General features: G+C 45.4%; 1 protein-coding gene across 1 annotated transcript in view; it reads right to left on the bottom strand.

The window, feature by feature from the left end:
• The window catches only part of fbn2 (fibrillin 2), a 93,576-nt gene that overhangs the window by 61,631 nt on the left and 16,133 nt on the right, over positions 1 to 15,812 (bottom strand). Inside the window, exons 8-14 of the mRNA XM_076284374.1 lie at positions 11,280 to 11,405; positions 5,519 to 5,671; positions 3,267 to 3,509; positions 2,503 to 2,640; positions 1,866 to 1,985; positions 1,357 to 1,482; positions 20 to 142 (exon numbers count right to left, since the gene is read on the bottom strand). Coding sequence (XP_076140489.1) covers positions 20 to 142; positions 1,357 to 1,482; positions 1,866 to 1,985; positions 2,503 to 2,640; positions 3,267 to 3,509; positions 5,519 to 5,671; positions 11,280 to 11,405 — 1,029 coding nt within the window. The remainder of the gene's footprint in view (positions 1 to 19; positions 143 to 1,356; positions 1,483 to 1,865; positions 1,986 to 2,502; positions 2,641 to 3,266; positions 3,510 to 5,518; positions 5,672 to 11,279; positions 11,406 to 15,812) is intronic.

A 15,812-nucleotide genomic window follows, 5' to 3' on the forward strand; every position in this document is an offset into this window, starting at 1 on the left:
GGAGAGAGGAGGGACTGACCTATGCAGTAGCGGCCACTGGAGGCCAGCGTGAAGCCCGGTTTGCAGATGCACTTGAAGCTGCCGTCCTCGTTGATGCACATGCCATTGAGACACATGTTGGTGGTGGCACACTCATCATGGTCTGGAGAAAACACCACAACATCGTGTCAAACCTCTCACCGAGCGAATCTGCTTTGCACTCTCACTGTGTCAGATTACTCCAAAGCACACATTTGAAAAAGGTACAGGTTGAACAACCTATCCTTTTACACAACTTCTATTGAAATAAACTTTTCTGGCCCAGTTTTCCATACATGGATTGAAAATTTCAGTGAAAATCTCCACTGAAAAAATGCTGTTATTCTACAACCAGGCTTAAAGGAACAGTATGTAGGAAATAGTGGAAAATAAATTGTAACCATTCCAAAAATGATCGCCATATGTCATCAGAGAGTAAGGAAACACGATGAATTGAAGTAATGGCTTATTTGACAACATTACTATAACCCGTAAAACCCATAAAAAGAATGAGTTACGTGGAATCTCTTTTGTTTATGTTTTGAACGATTAATTCTAGAATAGCGTATTAATAATGGGCTGGCGTGTCCTCCTATTTGTGTTGCCAAATTAGCAACGGCCAACTGTCAACATGCTGTCAGTTGTAGTCATGAACGCCTACGAGAGGCAGGCAAATTTTAAAACAAGAAACCAAAACAAGTGGACATCGGAGGAGCTTCCTGAGATGGCGACATCTTCGTCAAACGAAGAATATCAAGTCTGACACAGGGCTGCCATTTCTTTTGTTGTCACATGTGCATGTAATAATTTTCAAAGGTGCTTGAGGACCACATCACTTCACTTGTGGTTCACATGTGGTGGAAGGTCACTTGTCAGCACATCATTTCAATGGAAGCAGCCCAGTTAGGATATTAAAATCTGGTGTGCTGCGATAAAAATTCCATTATCTCATTGTGGCACGCCTTCCTTCAGCCTAACCGCAATGTGGCTTCCCGTCTTAAATGTGCAGGTGCAACAGTGACTTAATGCTTTTGATGAAATACTTTGGCTACTAGGCCGCTTCTAAGACTCCCCTCCCTCGAACGTTGCACAGATGCAGTGAGCCGTTTTTCTTTTTAACAATCGGCCTACCAGCATCGCCATACAGCCTCGTATATCAGCATTTATGTTACAACAGCCTGAGTGTGTGAGTGGAGTTTATTGCAGTTAGATCCATCTGCTCCCAAATGCCTGGCAGTGCGGTGAGGTGGAGGTGGAAGTGGGGGTGATATGAGGGTGGAGTGGGGTTAGTGTTGAGGTTGGGTTGGGGGTGCAGGTGGAAGGGGGGGGGCATCTTACCCACGCAGTTCCTTCTGTCGGGGGTGAGCTGGAAGCCTGCGTTGCAGATGCACTGGAAGGTGCCCTCTGTGTTCAGACAGCGGCCGTTGTTGCACAGTACCCCGTTGTGCAGGCACTCGTCGATGTCTGCGGAGGAAATGATGTCATCGCTGCAGTAAAAAAGCTTACACAGACTCAGGGGGGCATAGAAAGAACAAAGGGTCATGTCCATTGTTAAAACATGTTTCTAGTTACAGTCTACATACCTACTCATAGAACATAGCAAATGTATAACATTAAGCTTTGCCAACTGATACTGCTAAAACTAGTGTCACACATTTAGCAAGATGTTAGTATATGGGTTCATTTTCTTGACACTAGTTATGATGATGAAATGCATACCTTCAGAGTGCTCTTAATTACATTCTTAAAAAGCATCTGATGAATTTATGTAATTAAATCCAGTGTAATGCAACTGAAAATGGCTGATGACAGCCCTTATGTCAGCAGTTAGAGCGTGACAGTCTCACCTATGCATGTCTGCTTGGTGGGAGTCCTGAGGAAGCCTGCGTGGCATTTGCAGTAGTAGGAGCCAGGGGTGTTGACGCAGTCTCCGTTAGAGCAGGGGTCTGAGGCGCACTCATCAAAATCTGACCGTGACACAGATGTAATGAGCACTGTGGAACATCATGTGTGTGTGAGTGTGTGTGTGTGTGTGTGTGTGTGTGTGTCTGTATGTATGTGTGTACGCGTGTGTCTGTGTCTGTGTGTTGTGTGGGTGCGTGTTTAGTGTGTGTGTGTGTGTGTGTGTGTGTGTGCTTGAGTGTGTGTCTATACTGTACTACTGTTTGCTTACACTGCAAATACACTTCAAAAGACGACAATTTCCATGTCTGCTCAATATTATGGGCAAAGGTCTTAGGTTTGCTTTGTACTTAACTGTACGAGTACAAGAAGGAAAAAAAAACATTGTCTTTGGTGTCTATATCTTGTGATTTAAGATAAAGGAGTCAACACTAAATATGTAGAGAGAAGAACTAAAATACTACAAAAACAGGATATTACAGTACATTTTAAAATAATTTGGCTGATTCACAGGAGGCAGTAGGAGGTGTCTTTCTGTACAGATGCTTTGTAAAAGTAAACAGACCCAATGACTGGACATACCTATGCAGTCTCCTCTGACATCCAGCATGTAGCCCTTGTTACACTCACAGCGGTAGCTCGACGCCACAGAGATGCAGCGCCCGTTTACACACAGATTTGGCACCTGCCTGCAGTAGTCCACAGTCTGGTTCAGAGTCGCTGAGATAGAGGGGGAGGTGGCACAGTGTGTGACTTATGGGACACCATACAATTACTTTAATACATACATGTATATTACAGCATTTCTATATATATTATAGAGAAATAAAAGACACGACATAGATGTACATGGATGACAGGCTGATACAACAAGACTCTTTGTGGGACATAGGATCTATGGCACAATGTCAACATAAAAAGAAGTGTTTATTGATGAATGTTTATTTGGGCAGCCGTGGCCCACTGGTTAGCACTCTGGACTTGTAACCAGAGGGTTGCCGGTTCGAGCCCCGACCAGTGGGCCGCGGCTGAAGTGCCCTTGAGCAAAGCACCTAACCCCGCTGTTGAAGCAGGCAGCTCACTGCGCCGGGTGTGCTTCACCTCACTGTGTGTTCACTGTGTGCTGTTTGTGTTTCACTAATTCACTGATTGGGTTAAATGCAGAGACCAAATTTCCCTCACGGGATCAAAAAAGTAAGTACTTATACTTATACTTATACTTGTTTTCATAATGACAAGGATGGTGGACCTTGCTTTAACGTTGAGAATATGTACTTTTCGCAGGTTACATATCATGGGTATAGCCTACTTCCTGGTCCTGCTCAACAGACACAGTATTCACTCACCATAGTCATACTGCTGGGGTATTTTGTGACCGTTGCCATTGACAGGGTGCGTCCTGTGGCCATTCCCATTCACCGGGGTCTGGGGGTAGGGGTGTCCGTTTCCGTTGACCCTGCGGCCATTGAGCGTGGGGTCGTAGTCTTTGGGGCCCTGTGGGTAGGGCACTCGGCCGCCTACGATCACTGGATCCCCCTCTGGGTACGGCCGCACCAGAGCTCCCTCCTGACACAGTCTCTGGTGCGCCTCTGCGGAGCGGTCAGAACAAAAGGGCTAGTCAGTATCTAGGACAGTTTTCTACTCCACATGCAGTTGGTCAGTGGAGTCTTTTGTGGCTTTGGGACGCAGTATTATTTGTGCATTTGTGTCTGCTAAGTGTGATGCCACTGAAGCAAATCAAATTACATGACGTTGCATTAAATGTAATTCCAATTTACTGAATGGAATTCCCTTTGTCTTTATATGGGACTAAAATGGGTGATTAAAAATGGCTGGACTGAGTTTGCATGGATTTTTATTGGTTAATCTGTTGGAATCTAATTGACAGGAACTCCAGTCACCATTCCATTGCCTTACATGTTTCTGATTATTTATATCTGATACTGCTGATGCAATTCCAGCCCATTATCCTGCATTACCGCCCAAAACAGAACTGATCCAGGACCTGTCGGGCACCACAGCAGCGGTGCACATTTATTAAGCGGCCCCTAAATCAGATCATGGGGATGGCAGCACAATGGAAGGGGAAAATAGGTCAGAGGGGCGAGGCGAAGTGATCGTGTGCCACGGAGGGGGCGAGGGGAAGGGCAGGTGGGTGGGCGGGTGAGTGGCTTGCCCGCTCGCCCGCCTGCCTGTCTGCCCGTCTGCCTGTGCCATCAGCCAACCTGCCCTCCATCCCGTGAGCTCCAGAGTTCTGGGGCGCGTGCCAACAGGGGAAATGAGTAACGTGCCAGGGGCCCCTTCTCCATCACCCACCCGCCTGCCTGCCTGCCTGCCAGCCAGCCAGCCAGAGCATGGCTGACATAACCAAGACACACAGCAGGGTGGAGAGGAGAGGAGGAGAGAGGAGAGGAGAGAAGGAGAGCAGGGCCATCATTTACCAGCCTGACACACACACACACACACACACACACACACACAGGCACTGGTCGGATCTGCTGCGTACGAGCAGAGCGCTGCTGGCTATTTATAGGAGATATTGTGCAGCTGCTGGGTGCAGCTGAGGTCGCTATGGGCAGGTGGGGATGGGGGGGGGGGGGTTGTAGTGGAGCTGATGTTTAGAAGTGTTACAGATGTTGAAAGTTGCTATTGCCTTTGTGCAGAAAATCCCCTTTACTTTGAAAACAAAATGCTGGTGGGTTAGTGACCAGGCCATTGTTTACAAAAGCTCATTGTTTGAACTACATACAAACAGCACAGAACTAATTTAAACCCCATAAAAAAGAGAAGTTATTGACTTACAGACTTTACATATTGCCTCATGATACCCACATGACATATTTAGACCCCTTATAGGTTAACTGAGCTTGACCCACATAATTCCCCATTAGGATTCTCCCTGCAAACACTTCTTGAAAGGCTATTTACAGATTAAGAATTCTTTGGCTGCAAGCTCCAAAGAAATTTTCAGTTTTTCAGCAAGGGTATCAGAATTCATTTAAGCTCTAAAGAAACCTCTCTTTTTGCCAACAGATATTCTTCATCCAATTCATGAGGCTTTTTCACAGAACCATAAGTTTGAAAAGCCAGTATGTCGAGGGAGAGTGTTTGAGTCCTGTGGCCACCTAGGCACCTGTAAATCTCTCCTGCTCAGAGTGAACCTGCTCTCTCCTCCAGTGGCTCAGCTAGTACAGAAAGACACCAAGGAGGTCTGTTTGGGAGCAGACAAACTGATGTAATGGTACATGTGTACCTGTACTGCAAATCTCTTTGGATAAAACTGTCTGCTAAATAAATGTATATGAATAAAGGTGAATGTTATTGTAAACATGTGAGAAGTCTTAATATAAATGCACTGTAAGTAGCTTTGGATAAAAACATGAAAGCAACACCATGGAAGAATAGATATTTATGGCCCTTTGTGTCAATATTCAATGCCATTTAGCACAATGTTTGTCAAAAAATAACTCAATGGGTCATGATCCTACCTGAACAACAACATTACATAGTGCAATATCATGCATACCAAGCACGTAAGGGCTGCTTTAATAAATGAAAGTCTGTAAGCGTAAGTGCAATCATGTGCGAGGGGACTGACCGGAGCCTGGGACAGGGCACAGCTCTGGCAGGTTGCCTCTTGCCCAGCAGCGTCCAGCGTCGCAGCAGCACTGGACCTTACTGAAGCGGCCTGGTAGCTCCTGGGTGCAGCGGCCACTCAGCAGTCCAGAGAAACACAGGCCCGAGTGCTGGTCTGAGGGGAGACACACATATATATATATATATATAAGAGAAAAAGAGACATTATAATTTCTTGTTATAAAGAAACAAGTATGCCAACTAAAATAGATATCTTGAATTACGGTATGGATTACATAACTAAATGCAGACTATTTCTTCTCATGTTGCAAAACTAAAATAATTCAGAAGAAACCCAGATATTGGACATGATTTTTTAGATCAAAATGTACAATTGTCTGCCATAGCAGTTGGACCACCAAACCAACACATGGGAATCATTCCGGTCAAACCTCCAGATTACCTCTCACTTTAATACTACAGTAAAACGTTATAGTGCAGAATAAAGTTGGCTTGTGAGTAGCAGACAAAATCCAGATTTGCGGTTCACCACAAAGTGATTTGACCTCTTGTAATCCCCCCTCTGTCTCATGTTTGGCCTGGTGGCCCTTCTTTTATCGAGTGTGTGTGTGGGGTGTGTGTGTGTGTGTGTGTGTGGGGGGGGGGTCCTGGTTTTGCGTTTTGTTGTGAAAACAGAGAGAGTGGCGTTTGTCCATGGGCACCCCCCAGAGGAGCGTGCGTGCTGAGATAGAGCTGTGAAATCTCCCAGAGTTGTGTCGGAGACACGGGAGGGCAGGGGTCGACACAGGCCCGGGTCAGAACACACACATGTATGGCATGCCACACACTTGCACGCACACACACACACACACACACACACACACACACACACACACACACACACACACACACACACACACACACACACACACACTCTCTCTCTCTCTCTCTCTCTTTCTCTCATACACACAAACACACATCCACACATATCTTGGCATTCATTCATAGATGCACACACACAATACCTCTTACACACTTTCTTTCTATGCATCACACACACACACACACACTCACACACACAGATGATCTGTTTTTTCCTAAGAACTCTCTCTTTCTCTTTTTATTTCAATTTACTAGATTCCTTCTTCCTCTCTCCACCTCCTCAATTCTCTCCTCCACAACACCTCCTCCCTCACTCCATCTAAACGACCCACTATCTCTGTGAGGGCAGGAAGTGGAAAGAAGGAGAGGCAGAGTACAGTGAAGCGGAAGAGAGGACTGGAGAGAATATGAGAAGGAGAGGGGGAGAGAGCAGCCAGTGAAGCTCTCAACACAGGGCTTTATGGGCCTGCATATTTCCACAGTGTGGTGTGAACTGCAGGGTGGCTGAGAGGGGGGGGGAGAGAGGGAGAGAGAGAGAGAGAGAGAGAGAGAGAAAAGAGGCAGCAGGACAGCAAGAGAGACATGAGCAAATGTGAGATAAAAAAAACAACAATATTGAAACATTGAGACATAGAAGTTGTAGATAGAGAGAAATAAAGAAAGAAAGAAATAGAGGGAGAAGAAAAGTGCAGAGAGAGAGAGAAGGAGAAAGAGACATGATAAAGGAGGGTATAGAGAGAGAGAGAAGGAGAAAGACATGATAAAGGAGGGTATAGAGAGAGAGAGAAGGAGAAAGACATGATAAAGGAGGGTATAGAGAGAGAGAGAAGGAGAAAGAGACATGATAAAGGAGGGTATAGAGAGAGAGAGAAGGAGAAAGACATGATAAAGGAGGGTATAGAGAGAGAGGGAGAGAGTGAGAAAGAGAGGGCGAGAGAGATAGATGAGAGAGATAGATTGTTTGGAAGTACAGTACAGAGTATGTAGGTCAGGCGGGCCCTTCCAAGACGCTCATCTTGCCCCAGCATCCGCAGCCAGAGGGTCTGTTTGCACGTGTGGCTCTGTGGGCAGCTCATGAAAGGCTGGCGGCTTCCAGTCTCCAGTCTCTCTCTCTCTCCCCCTCCCTCTCACTCTCTCCCCCTCTCTCCCTCTCTCGCTCTCTCTAGCTCTCTCTCCCTCTCTCTCTCTGTCTTTCCCCTTCAGAGGTACAAGCCAAGGCAGGAAGCACGCACTAAGAGAGCTAAGCACTGGAGGATGAGTCTCACCCTCCTCAGCTTCACAGCAGACTTAGCCTTTAGTTACGCTAATTCTGAAGTGTTTCAAGTTATATCACATAAAGAGAGAGAGAGAGAGAAAGAGAGAGAGAGAGAGAGAGGGAGAGAGAAGTGGGGGAGAGGGAGACAGCGAGAGAGAGAGAGAGAGAGAGAGAGAGAGAGAGAGAGTGAGGGAGAGTGAGAAATAAAAGGGAAAGAGAGATGGATGACTAGAAAGAGAGAAAGTACGGCCACGGGTGCAGCACAGTTTTTATCAGATGACAGTTTCCCAAGTCGGGCTGTTTGCCAGGAACTTTCTTCAACACATGCCAGGTTTTCAGGGTCCCAGAGGCAGCCCAGGAGAGGGACTCTACGAGACTCTATGTCTCTATGAGATTTCTCTTGTGTGTCAGGATTTCTTTTTTGGTACAAAAAGGGAGGGGGTGGGGGCACACTGGCAGACCACAAGATAATTGTTGATGTTAAGGTTGTATTTGTGGTTGTGGTTACAATCGAAAGGGGAACTGATACCGGTATTGAACTCGGCGTGCTCTCAAACCGCAAACTGACACCGCGGCTTAAAACAGCATCTCGCCCATTTCACGTTCACCTTATCTGTCTTGTCAGCCTTCCCTATCAGAAATCTCCCAATCTGTTGCTTTTTACAGCCCTCCAAAGAAGCAATTTCTGTTATCGTGTTGTTCCTCGTAGAGCTCTCACTCCCAAGCCAGTGTGGCTCAATCGTCGTTTACAATCTGATGCTGAGAGGGGAAAAAAGCGCTTAGACACGACGTCCAAAACAAATGGACCGAGGCACAGTGGGAGATTGGGCAGGAGGTCTACACATGCACGGCCCTCTCCAAAATAAACCCCAGCACTCTGAGTAACGTTATCTTATTGTTGTAATGGTAGGGGGTAGGGTCAGGTGGGTAGGGGGTTGTTGGGTGTGAGTGGGAGAGGGGTAGTTTTAGATGCCATTGGCAAGGTTAGATAGGGCCTTTTTTATCCACTCTTTTTTATCCACTTCACGCTACTCTCTTTCCCTCCCTTCCTCCCTCCCTCCCTCCCTCATTCCCTCCCTTCCTCCCTCATTCTCTCCCTCCCCTCGCTTGCTGCTATCTCTGGAGCTGGTTAGCATGATTGTGACGCTCGGTTAATATCTAGCCTCAGGAGGGAGGGACAGAGAGGCCAGCCAGACAGGCCACATGCCTGGGCTCTGGCTACTATCCTCCTCTCCCGTTATTTACCAATCTCGGCCACCATGTTGGAATAACTTCCTAACTGCTACCTGAAAATCATATTTTTCACCTTTTTCCATTGTAAATGAGCCACACAGACATGCACACACACACACACACACACACACACACACACACACACACATATATATATATATATATATTGACCACCTGAATGACCACCTATGTGGTCACTTAAATTGCTGTTTGGTTGCCCTTTTTTATGAATCAGCACAGAAGCCACTCGCAGAAGCCTGATATGGCACACACCAGACAATTCACCTTTTCAGGTCCCCATCCTCACATATGCAAACTTCAATATGTCTTTTCATGTCCTCCTAGACTATTTGAACAGCCCCATATGTGCGCTGTGTTGGTGTTCTAGCGGTCTGGACAGACAGTGAAAATCATTTGAGGCGCATCTGTGTATTAGTTACGTACCCCCTGCTGAGTGACTGATGTGTGTGTGAGGAATGTGACTGAGGGACTTGAGGGAGCCACCTCACTCTACACTTCACCTTCTCCCTCTCTATCCATTTCTCTCTCTCCCTCGCTTCTTCCCTCTTTCTATGTCTCTATGCTTCTCCCTCTCTTTCTCCCCCTTCCTCTTTTTATCTCTCTCTAGTCATCCTCTCTCTGTGAGATTCCCAGACCACTTCCTCTGCTCCTGGTCCCCCCTTCTCTCCCTGACTGGAATGCGACACTTGTTGGGTGGTAATTGTAGGTTGGGGTCTAGCTGCTATGTGCTGCTGACATTGTGTGATCTGTCTACACTTCCCTGTGCTTTATTCTTCCTCTCTTTCTCTCTTTCTTTTCTTGCTATGTCTTTCTCTCCCTCTCTCTCTCTCTCTTCCCCTTCGTCTCTCGTCTCTCCTCTCTTTTGGGGGAAGAGCATTCTGCACCTGTCCAGGCTTGCTTCCGCCCCAGCAGCAGCATGAGGGGACCGGCAGTAAAACCTTGGAGAGCTGGTCTGTAATTGCCCCAACTCCAGACACACACACACACCACACACACACACACACACACACACACACACACACACACACACACACACACACACACACACACACACACACACACACACACACACACACACACACACACACACACACACGCATGCACGCACACACACACACACGCAGAGCAGGGTCCCCTGCCAGGCTTCTAATCTACATGAAAGGCCAGAGGGCTAAGGGAGAGTTTGGGGAAGAGACAGAGCAGGGAAAACAGATTAAGGGGCGGACATCCAACAAACCACACGTTACCAAATGGATACCTGTTGGGAGGTGGGATACCTGGTTTCACCCAAAACCACACATTACCAAATGGATATCTGGTTGGAGGTGGGATACCTGGTTTCACACACTCTCGCCCCCACCACACCCCCTTTTTCTCTCTGCTATCCTACACCAAGGCAGCTATTTGGGTCACGTCTGAAATTCCTAGCATCCTTGGTGAGAAAGAGGTGAGTGAACTTTGACCATTTAGTGTAAACAATTTTGTAACCTAAGGTGAACATACCTTACATGCTAACAAATAAGTATAATAGTAATAAAAAACAATAAAATGTTCAAAGGCACATATATACGATACTTTTGTAAGAGCTAAGCAAATCTAAGGCCTGACACATAAAGCCTGATTATGAAAATATCTGGTCCAACATCAACCTAACTATACCATTCAAAGACAAGGAAAAAAGGAAAGACTGAAACTAAATAGGCAGGGGACCTTTTGACTATATACCGGGTGTTGAATGAATGAATGAATGAAACAAAGAAGCTCTTTCCACAGAGTGTTTGTATAGAATTTAATTAACCGAGCTCTGCAGATGAGTTTGCATGCTGCTCCCTCAGCACAACCCAGTCATGAGGCCAGCATTGCACCTGAAACAACAGGGGGAACCGACAAACCAAACATGCACCCCATGCTCTCTATCTGCAGCCAATGCCAGACTGACAATTACCTTATCTGCTCCCTGACAAACCACAGTTTATTTGACTGCAACGGAAAAATACTAACCCTGATTGGCACTGAAGTGTCAAATAGATACCGAAAGAATGCCGCCTTTGCATTGTAGATAGAGAAACAGGCTGCAGGCCTGTCCTGTCACTTATCAAACGCACGGAACTGCTGAACTGCTCAACTGTGAACACCGAGGAACTAAACTGCTTGTTTAGACAGCATAACGCACTTCGGTTCGGATTATTAAGCTGATGGAAGATAGACTGCCGTTCCCGGGTTCAGGCTGAGGATAGTCGTCTGTCCGTGCAGGTCTTTCAGTGCCAGTTGTCCATAAAAATATTTCTCAGACACCCACTGAAATTCCTTTGATAGGGACACTGCTGCACTGTCTGCTGTGCTCTTTTTCCTGGTCACAGGAGGAAATGGGAGTTGCAGCAGACGGACTTACCGAGGCAGCGGGTCTTGTCCGCAGAGGGCACCAGGCCGGCAGGGCACACACAGGAGTAGCTGCCCACGGTGTTCACGCACCGGCCACCGTCACACGCACGTGGGATGATGGCACACTCGTCCACATCTGGCCAACACAAACACGCAGCAGACTGGTGTCAGACGGATTCGCGTTTAACGCCATAAAACATTCAAGAAGACAAAAATCAGCTTGTTCCACAAAAATGATGTTAGGGTTGATGCGTACTGTAATTTAAAACAAATTTAATCTAATTAATGTATGAATCAACTGATCACAAAAACACAAAAGATGGCACATACAAAAATAAACACATAAAGGGACACACCTGTGTGAAATACTACATAAACAAAGCTGTTTCTTGCCACTATAAGGCAAGATATAATGCTCACAAATTGCATACCCACTAAAATGTAATGCAATAGGCCATTTGTGCACGGGATATATTTAATCCATCTTTGCCTTTTGCATGGAGATGTGAGAAGAGTATCAGGTAGGTGATGGTGGAGCATTGGCATGAGTGCTGAGTAAATGCTTCCTTTTACAGTGTCTTACCTCCTGCTTAGTGGAACAGTGGACTCAATGTGCGAGTCTGTGTGTGTGTGTGTGTGTGTGTGTGTGTGTGTGTGTGTGTGTGTGTGTGTGTGTGTGTGTGTGCTGTGTAAACTCCACAGGCTGCACTAGCCACTCTCTGGATTTCCACCCGAAACGAAAGAAAAGAGAAATGCCTTTCAGAGTGCGAAACTGAGAGAAAACCACAAATAATGCACTGTTCTTATCAAACAGATCTGAACTGATGTAATGCTGACTCAAAGCGCTTTCAGACATACGTGTAAGACCGGAGGTTCTGCCGATGTTAAACGGTGGGGCCGTATATCTGAACGACATAACCGGTCATATGGAAGTCCGAATTCACCCGGTGTTTATACTACCCCCGACCTAGTATTTACTCCGGACATTATGTAAATGTGCTGTGTCTGAACGAGGCGTAGAACATGCGGTTAAAATTCACACCTAGTGAGAGGGCGTGTTGGTGACGTTTCTTTCGTGCGTCCATGTGGTTAAATCTGACTTAAATGCCAGTGTTATGATGGAGTGGCATAGTGCTGTCCAGAAAATCTCCGACATGGAAAGATGCAGACATCACGGAGCTACTATCCATGAGGGCATACAACATTTTGATAAAACACATGAAGGGAATGGCACGTTGTAGCCTACAACTGCATGGCAAGGCCAAACGAATTCAAAAGACTGAATCATCATAAGCAGAAGGCGCTGAAAAGGCAGTAGCCTACAGCGACGTCGTTGACGACAATAACATTTAATAAATTGTTAGCCAACACGGTTTTCTGTTCATTGATAGCCTTAGGCAGAATTAGGCTACAGAAAAGAATACAGGATTTTTCTCTCTCCCGGCAGTAAAGACAGTAGATTCGTGTTTAAAATTAAATGAAAATTAAAGGTAGGCTATAGGCTAATTATGCATATGACCATCCAGAGGAGGCTGGTGATCTGTCAAGAATGATGAAGATCGTAAGATACAGATGGTTTTATTGTTGCTGTCATTATTACCACAAACACGAATTGACAACGAAACCATGGCGATCGTGGGTTATATCTTGCCTGCTTATTAGGCCATGCACAGCCCTGTCAGAACTCCGTGTAGCATGCATACTGGCAGTTTTCATAAACCATCACCAACTAGTTCGCACTTTGGATATATCGTTGGATTGTGAAAAGCCCAATTTCGAATAACTACAGATGAGGTAGGATGCATCTTTTGCAATTAGAATTTCGTGTTGGTGAGACCTGTTGCCTATCAGTAGACATGTCATCTCGAGTTCCACGACAGCTTAGCTAGTGCCACCGAAATATGACACTGAAATCCTTTCACTATTGGAGTCGCTCAGATAGAAACAGCTGTAACGTGGTTAGGACACTTTTGCTGTGGACTGGAGACGCCATAAGTTAGGTGTGGTTTTGACAATCAGAAAAGCAATATACTGAAATAGTTTAATGATGTAAAGTCAAGTGCTGGTCTGGTGTGTGTGCACGCAGTTTTTATTGATGAGTCGGAGTGGCAAGGGCATTATAAAACTTCTCGCTCTTAGGCCTACTCATACACCGCGTTGAAATGGCGTAGCTGTCTAAATTCAAATCATATCATGCTAGGGGAGAAATCGTTGGACATCCATTATTTTGTTATTCAGCACCCATGGTCAAAAATATGTTACCGCGCGCCTGCATGGGGATAGTATGCTTTTGAAAAAAAATAAATCATGAAAAAACTTCACTGTTATGTAGTATTTTGTTTGTTGCTTAAAAACGTTGTATGATGGCCTTGAAGTCTTGAGTTAGCCTACTGAATTGGCTGGTAGCCTACCATAAAGTGTGTGCATGCTCTCTCTCTCCAATGCAAACCAGATTCTGGCACATAACGTTAAAAACAGATAAATGTGTTTACTCGAAGCACACATACAAATACTGTATGTGCGCACTTACGTGACTATCCTACTTCAAGTATTAGCCTACGCACAATAGATTTCTCTTCTTTAGCCTATAATGCATAGGCTACACTGTAAACAAAAAGCAGCTGTGACAGGCAGCGGCCGCATATATTCTGCGTCATATATCTCGCATCTTGTGAACTCTAAGCCCCCACCCCTCACTCGACAACCACACGGAGATTCTGTAATGTGCGTGTATGTCGTTCACACATACGTCCTTATAAGGTCAGTATTAGGTCCGCAGGTTAGCATCATATCTGAATCATCCGAAGGGTAGGACCTCCGTTTGACAAACCTCCGCATGTACTCCGGAGGTTATATCTGAAAGCGCTTTCAGTCTGGTTTGTGGAGATGTTAGTCAGAGAGGGGATTAGGGATTAATGACTTTAATGACAAAATGTATGTTTCATGTTCAAGTCCAATGTTCTGTTTGTATCACTCAGGATAAATTACCCTTACTTTGAGTTTCAGACCTAAATGTTATTCCTTTCGATAGGAGTAGGCTACACCCAGTAGCCTATGACATTATGGGTACTGTAGGTGAATAAAATCAGTAAAGAGACAGTGGTATTATAATAGGAATATTTGACAAAATAATGGCTAAAACAGAAAATCTACTAGAAAAAACTGCATGCAACAGCAAAGGCATTACTTTGCTTGCTCAAACCACACCAATGTAGCCTAACTTCACCCTCAACTGGCCCACAAGCCACTCTACGGATAGCCTAAGGGGCCTATGATTACTCACCTGATTAGCGCTAGCAGCCCAAGCACTGGGTAGTTTGGTTGTAATTAGCATGTGACAAACCACTGAGTCACAAGGTAAAGACAATGGGATAAATGTTTACAATTACGTAATTTTCAGGTGGATTGTGCGGTCTGGTCTGGCAAATTGACCCCCTGAAGCAAGAGGGGTGAAATTCCAGTGAAAGGAAACACTAGACTTAATAATGGATGCTAACGCTAGCAGGGGGTATTATGGCAGTTAGAAATTAGCAGAACAAACAGAAGTGTTCAAGAAGACTGCTTCAGGAGGTGTGAGACCTGGTTATTTTAGACAGTGCAGAGCTTTCCAGACCTGGGCGAAGACAGACAGTAAATCTGGGTGTGGGGCTGGGTGTGGGGCTGTCTGTTTGGCGTGAGAGAAAATTTTGAAATGACAGGCTGCTGCTAAGAGGAATGTGGCTAAGCTGTTTCACTCGACCACTGACGTGTCAGTGTCTGAACAGAACAAGTGATGCTGATGGTTTAGTCATATCTGGGCCTCAGGGTGAAATGAGCTGAATTTAGCTCTGGCAGAAATGAAATTTCCCACCTGTCTTAATATCAGTTTGATGATCTCTACTCACCTACTTTTAACTGGGACAGGTAATTGATAATTAGTCTAAGTAGGCTAATTCCATTTAATGTTTCATTCCGTTTTCAAGGATCAGATTTGTTTTCTTGATTGGGCCGGTGGTTTTGATTTTGTGCTATGCTCCACTTCTACCATAAAATTATATGTGTGTAAGTGTGTGTGTGTGTGTGTGTGTGTGTGTGTGCATGTGTGCATCTGTCTGTGTGTGTGTTTCAGGTGCTTTTTCCCATGCCTTTAATAACAGTCCAAAAAGCAGGTCCTAACACCCACCATCTGTCAGCAGACAGCTGTGTGTATGAAACCAACATACTCATTCAAAGCCCTTCTTCACCCCTCGAAAGATTTAGCAGTGCATTCCCCACAGGTAACATCAGCCATATCCTAGTAACGTGGAGATGATTGTTTGGACTTAATCTGATTTAAACCTCATTAAAATGACAGCTTGTCATTGCATGGCTGGTATTCTTTGTTTACTTTGATCTCAATAGCACCTTGATTATGTCACCATCACCATGCTCATTACTGTTATATGAACAATCTGGTTAGGGGATGTTCTAGAAAATGGAAAATGACCACATTACCATAACCATCTGTGCTCAGCTCTAAGCCATGCCAGTAAACACCTTGTCTTGACTCTTATCATATATTCAT

Source organism: Alosa pseudoharengus, unplaced genomic scaffold, assembly GCF_046254945.1.
Source record: "Alosa pseudoharengus isolate Yale_2024_CS ecotype anadromous, Long Island Sound unplaced genomic scaffold, YU_APseudo_1.1 YU_APseudo_1.1_scf_14, whole genome shotgun sequence".
Classification (NCBI taxonomy): Eukaryota; Metazoa; Chordata; class Actinopteri; order Clupeiformes; family Clupeidae; genus Alosa; species Alosa pseudoharengus.